Source organism: Echinops telfairi, unplaced genomic scaffold, assembly GCF_000313985.2.
Source record: "Echinops telfairi isolate 266 unplaced genomic scaffold, ASM31398v2 ScPeMD7_2;HRSCAF=8, whole genome shotgun sequence".
NCBI classification, from domain to species: domain Eukaryota; kingdom Metazoa; phylum Chordata; class Mammalia; order Afrosoricida; family Tenrecidae; genus Echinops; species Echinops telfairi.
In genome coordinates this window covers 25,488,343-25,495,161 of record NW_022103898.1, presented here as the reverse complement: position 1 = coordinate 25,495,161, position 6,819 = coordinate 25,488,343, and the positions used below count along the sequence as shown (strand labels likewise).

The following is a 6,819-nucleotide window of genomic DNA, read 5'->3' as shown; positions in this document are numbered from 1 at the left end:
GTGTCCTGGTCAGAATGGTTGGTAATGGTAGCCAACTCCATCTACCTGGGCTCTTGTGATCTCAGGGTAGTTGAGGCTACGGCTTGTGTAGGCTATTAGCCCTGTAGATGAGTTTCTTCTCTGAGATTTTTGTTTCCTTCTTTTGCTTTTGCTCCTAATGAGTAGAGACCAATAGTTATGTCTTAGATGGCAACTGCTTTCAAGCTTTTAAAACCCCAGATGCTGCTCAAATGGATCTTTGTGGGGCCAACTGAGTTGTCCCATGATACTAAAGATCCAAACCTTTCAATGCAGAAAACCATTCTGACAAAGTGTTGCATTTCAGTATTTCTAATTTCTTAACTTAAAGAGGCTCTTTCCCCCTAGAATTATACTTCTGCACTCATATTTCAGTCCTCTGACGTTTTCTTGGGTGAGTTCATAGTTAACAGGCTTTGGTATCAAATCCCAACCCTTTCCCTTCTTAATTGTGTGACTTTGGGAAAATTAAGCTTCCAGCTTTCTCATGCATTACATGACATGATAGTGCCATGGCCAGTTAGGTTGGTAGATAATTAAACTGAGAAAAATGTAGTTAGGCCTTAGCACCAAGTCAAGCTTGCTTCTAAGGCTCTCTAGAGCAGCCTTTGTAGCTATGTAGATCATGCCCCCTTCTTGATTTATTTCCTTCTTAGGCTATTATGGAGGGCAGTGGTCGGATAAGGGCAGAATCCTACCCTGACAGCAGCACCCTGGTCATTGATGTGGCTGAAAGGGACGACTCTGGAGTTTACCACATCAATCTCAAGAATGAAGCTGGAGAAGCACACGCGAGCATCAAGATCAAAGTTGTGGGTAAGCTCTCCAAGGAACAAGCTCCCGCCGCCACCTGGACAGGCCCCGATCTAGAACAGGCTTTGCTGGCTGTTGGTTCTCACAACTTTCTCTGGGTCGCCAGCAAAAGCAAAACACGCTGTTTTGTTTTGTTTTAAATCATTTTATTAGGGGCTCATACAACCCTTATCACAATCCACACACACATCAGTTGTGTAAAGCGCATTTGCATATTCATTGCCCTCATCATTCTCAAAACATTTTCTCTCCACTTAAACATTCTCCCCGGCATTAGGTCCTCATTTTTCCCCTCCCTCCCTCATGAGCCCTTGATAATTTATAAATTGTTATTTTGTCATATCTTGCCCTGTCCGACGTCTCCCTTCACCCACTTTTCTGTTGTCCGTCCCCCAGGGAGGAGGTCACATATAGTTCCTTGTAATCGGTTCCCTCTTTCCTACCCACTCTCCCTCTACCCTCCCTGTTTCGCCACTCACACCACTGGTCCTGTAGGGCTCATCCGCCCTGGATTCCCTGGATTTTCAGTTCCTATCTGTACCTGTGTACATCCTCTGGTCTAGCCAGATTTACAAGGTCGAATTTGAGTCATGGTAGTGGGAGCGGGGAAGAAACATTTAGGAACTAGAGGAAAGTTGTATTTTTCATCGTTGTTACATCGCACCCTGACTGGCTCATCTCCTCCCCGAGACCCCTCTGCAAGGGGATCTCCAGTGGCCTACTAATGGGCTTTGGGTCTCCACTCCGCACTCCCCCCATCATTCACTGTGGTAAGATTTTTTGTTCTGATGATGCCTTATACCTGATCCCTTCGACACCTCATGGTTGCATAGGCTGGTGTGCTTCTTCCATGTGGACTTTGTTGCTTCTGAGCTTGATGGCTGCCTGATTACCTTCAAGCCTTTAAGACCCCAGATGCTATACTTTTTGATAGCCGGGCACCATCAGCTTTCTTCACCACATTTGCTTATGCACCCATTTGTCTTCAGTGATCCGTTCGACACCTTGAAAACACGCTGTTTTTATCATTTCCGTTTTTGGTCCTTTCTGGCCCAGGAGGCTCCTCATCACAGGGACGAGTAACGGAGGTTAAGCCATTTGGGGATGTTAGGCCCTCATTAGTTCTCCGCAGACATATTTCTTTTTGCCCCTCACTTTAGTGCCCTTTCCACATCACTAAACACAATTGCTAAATAAAGTCTCACATCCAAATCACTGGAGAGGGTAAGATTGCAGAAGTTCCTAGCTGCCCATCTACGATGCTTGTTTGCTACGCCTGAAACCGAGTGCGAAGGGTCTAGGACGGCAGTTCTCAACCTGTGGGTCTCGACCCCTTTGGGGGTGGAATGACCCTTCCTCTTGGGTCGCCCGGTTCATAACAATAGCAAAATGACAGTGATGAAGTAGCCACGAAAATAATGTTATGGTTGGGGGTCACCACCACAGGAGGAACTGTATGAAAGGGTCGTGGCATGAAGGAGGGTTGAGAACCATGGCTCTAGTAGATTATCAGTGTTCCAGAGTCTCATGAGCTTCTCTTACAGAACATACTTTAAAGTGACCGAAAATAAAGCAAATAAACCATCACTTCCTCAAGCATTGAATCATAGTGGCAGGGTCCCTTGCCATTTCGAACTTGGAATTTCACCACTCAGGCTTTTAAATCCTCTAACGGAGAGACATTGTGGTTCTGCGATTTCCGGACTGAACTCCTTGGGCCACTGCTGGTGGAAATTTCATCTGTAGTTAAAACAAATGAAAACCCATCTCCTACATTTAGCATTCATTTTTCAGTTACAGTTTTCTAGGTAATGAACTATAGAGTCTTCAGTTCCCCTTGGAGTGTGCCCCCCAGTTGTTGTGACCCTAGTTCAGGAATTTAGGAAAATCTTTCTTTTAATTGGGCACCGTTCTTTGTATTCCATTTTGAGTGTGATTTTTTAATCAAAGGATACAACTGTGTTTATTAGAAATAAAAAATACTTTTTGATTATCACCCAAAAACACCACCATTATTTTCCAGTGAACATATTCTTTGTTCTCTTTCTCTCATTTTCTCTGATTATCTCGTTTTATTGTTGTTGGCGGCAGACATCCCTGACCCTCCAGTGGCACCCAATGTTTCCGACGTCGGAGATGACTGGTGCATCATGAACTGGGAGCCTCCTGCCAACGATGGAGGGTCTCCGATCTTAGGTAACTGTCGCTCGCCGCCGATGGAACTACCAGTGGAGTTGCTGCCCTCTTTAAGCAGATTTGTAGATATCCCACTGAGAACCAGTCCTCTTGTACTGCGGCTTCAAACATTCATTTACATTGACATCTATTTTGGGACGCTCTGTAGTGTGTCAGTGTTTCCGTAATGCTAATGAATATCATCTGATTGGTCTCTTTTCTGTTGCATGAGAGAACTTCAGAACGTTTGTGGGACATTTCCTTTATCTTTGTATTCCATTTTGCCCCAAACCTTTTGAAGGCTCTGCATCTATTTATACTCATAGCTAATTTTGAAATAAGTAGGTATCTAATTTACACCATGGTAGTCAGTAAATGTCCAGTCCCATAGGATTATATTGATGAAGAAATTTCTTTGAGATTAAATGAGGAGAAGAATTCGCTTCCTCGAAGGAAAGAATTTTTTCTCCTCGATCTTGAGATTCACAGAAAGGTCATTTCCCCTTTCTTATCTTCTGTGAAAGGGATTCCAGTCCAAATCTATTATTCAATTATAGTGAATGTGTACATCACTACAGCCTATATATAAATTGTACAATTTAATTATTTCTAGTTGTGTTATTTTATCTTTATATGTATCTTATGATGCTAGCATTTTTAGTCCTTATCACCTATCTCACATTATAATGAATGTTTTAACTATGTGTGACTATTTAGCTTACGGTGCTGAGAATATGTAAAAATTTTTTCATTGCTAATATCCGCCAAGTTTCATTGTGAAAGCCGAAGGAGTTTCCATTTGTTTCAACTCCAGGATACTTTATTGAGCGGAAAAAGAAGCAAAGCTCCAGGTGGATGAGGCTCAATTTTGATCTCTGCAAAGAAACCACGTTTGAGCCCAAGAAGATGATTGAAGGTGTGGCCTATGAGGTTCGCATCTTTGCTGTCAATGCCATCGGGATCTCTAAGCCCAGTATTCCGTCCAAGCCGTTTGTTCCTTTGGGTGAGTCTAAAGGGATGTGTCTTTGTTACGGGAACCATGGCCGCAGATTCTAACTAAGGTCCTCAAACTGGCACAGACCTGGAAGCTTCTTGGCCTGATAAGGGAGCTGCATTTGGAGTAGGGACAATTTGCTGTCGGAGACAATTAAAGGTAGCTATGATAGAGTCACAATATGAAGGGGCTGCTAAACATTCATGGCAAAAACGGGGTTAATAGATAATGGCAGTGGTAGCTAGCCACCGCCTAGTTCTTCTGGTGCTCAGGGTTGTGGGGACTGATATTTGTGTGGTCCTTTAGTCCATTGAACTCATGGTATCTGGGTGTCTTTTGATTGTCATCTCTGGTCTTTCCTCCAAAGAGGAAGAGACCAATAGTTGCACTTAAGATGGGCATTTAGGAGTTTGTAAGACCCTAGTTGGTGCTTGCCGAAATAGATTGTAGAACATTGTCTTTGTTGACTATGTTGTGCCAATTGACATTGGTGTTGAGTTGTGTCTGGGAAGTTTTCATAACTTTCCCCTCTCTATGCTCTGCCACATTCATGATGTATGAATGATTGAATAGAAAACCAATTTGCTCTGTACACTTTCACTTAAATCACTGTAAAAAAAATTTTAAATTATAAAGTGTTTTTGTTGTGCATTCTAGACACTAATTAAACCCCTTCTCCCTCTACCCCCACCCCCCAAAAAAAGTTCTAGTTATAATCTACTGTAAGTGATTGAGAGCCCTGGTGATGTGCTACGTTATACATTCTACTACTCTAAGGGGTCAGCAGTTTGAACCCAGCAACTGCTCCTTGGACAAAAATGAATCTGCCTGTTTCTAAAAATCTCTAGTCTTAGAACCTCCAAAGAACAGTTCTACCCTGTCCTACAGGGTCACACTGCACTGGGATCGGCTCCAGGACAGTGGATGTGGACTTGTCATTTTGTTATTTTTTATTATTCTTTTAAATGGGCAATAGCATCATGGAAAAGTTCAAAATACTGTGAGAACTACCAAAATGTGACACAGAAGCACAAAATGAGCACGTGCTGTTGGAAAATGGCACTGATAGACTTGATTAATACAGGGTTAGCCCAAGCCTTCCATTTATAAAACGTGCTTTATCTTCAAAACATCGTAAAAAGGAGGTTGTACCTGTGTAGTACTTTGAGGTAAAAACTGTAACTAAAAACAACCGAGTTGGAGTCAACCAACCATATATGGAACTCTGCTTTATGATCACACCTTATATATTATCTATGGAACCAAAATATTTAATGCATCAAACGCAAATATACAGACGGTAAACTGTTGCCACTGTTTTATGATAGAGTCTCTGGATGGTGCAAATGTTTAATGCCCTTCACTGTCACCCAAAGGCTTAGAGGTTCCAGTCTGCTCAGAGATGCCTTGAGTAAAAGGTCTTGCCGATCTGCTTCCACAGAATCAATCCCATGGAGCCCAGCTCTACTTTGACTCACAAATGGAAGAAACCATGAGATAGTCGATTTAACGACGTTTTGTTTTTTAATATTATGAGTGTGAAGAATGTTTCCAATGCAAAGATTTAGGACAACAGTTTACACGTCAAAGACTAATAAAAACAACAGAAAGACAAATCCAATGACAATCCCTAGGCAACCCAGAGACAATCCATTACCATGGAGTCGATCCCAGTTCAGTGTGACCTTACAGGACAGAGTAGAGCTGCCCTTCAGAGGTTCCAAGATGGTAGAGCTTCACCTGAGCAAATAGCCTTCTTTTTTTTCCATGGAGCAGCTGCTGGGTTCAAACTGCTGACCCAGTAGTAGAATGTATAACTTGACACATCACTAGGGCTAATCAACTATAGTACATCGTCGCTAGAACTTTTTTGTGGGATAGGGGTAGAAGGAGAAGAGGCCCAAGTGATCTCCAGAATGGACAATGAGAACACCTTTTTTTTTTGTTTTTTACATTGATTTGGGTGAAAGTTTACAGAGCAACACGTTTTACAGTTTTACTGACATACCATCAACATATCATACAATTCAATAGTTCAATCATATCAAGAAGAATTTGTACAATCATTACCACAATCAATTTTTGAACAACCTCCACCCCCATGGTTAAATTGTTTTTAAAATGAGTTGTGTAATCCCAATCAGTTCTAGCATTCCCTCTCCACTCCCACATTAATTGTTTGCTCCCCAAACCCCCTCACCTCTCTATCTCCCACATCCACACCCCTACATCTCCTTTAAACCCTTGTATCAGTTATTATCTCTATGCACCCACTCCTTCTGTGCTTCACAAACTGGAAAATCCAACAGAAGCAATATAAAAACAAAAGCAAAATAAAGTGGTAAGGATAGAATAATAATAATATAAAGATAAATGTACAAATAATGAGTAAGAAAGAAAAGACCACCATCAATATTTTAAAAGCCAGGGAAGAAATTTTTGTCATGGAACAAGCAAGAAATACTTGCACCTAGAACAAATTCAGGTTGGGTCAAGAAGGAGGTCAACTGACCAAGTATCAAGTTCAATCTAGTATAATCAAGATTACGATGATCTCCATCTGATAGTAAGGCTGTTCAAGACCCTTACTTGTGGCCAGAGGGTATCTTCCAGCAGCTTAATCTGACTAGATACTCTGAAGATTGGTTTTGGGCTACTACGTCCTCCATAGCCTTGTACAAATTCAGTATTCACAATTTAAGCTCTGCTACCTTCCCCTTCATCAGATTTGAATTTTGTTTGTCATCTTTGGATCACACAAGCTGGTGTGTTTCTTCCATGTAGACTTAGTTGACTTCTCACTTAGATGGTTTCTTGTT

At 41.8% G+C, this 6,819-nt stretch overlaps 1 protein-coding gene across 1 annotated transcript in view; it reads left to right on the top strand.

Moving 5' to 3' along the window:
* Positions 1-6,819, top strand: part of MYBPC1 (myosin binding protein C1) — a 79,919-nt gene that overhangs the window by 48,540 nt on the left and 24,560 nt on the right. The window contains exons 18-20 of the mRNA XM_045291264.1: positions 675-834; positions 2,923-3,027; positions 3,821-4,009. Coding sequence (XP_045147199.1) covers positions 675-834; positions 2,923-3,027; positions 3,821-4,009 — 454 coding nt within the window. The remainder of the gene's footprint in view (positions 1-674; positions 835-2,922; positions 3,028-3,820; positions 4,010-6,819) is intronic.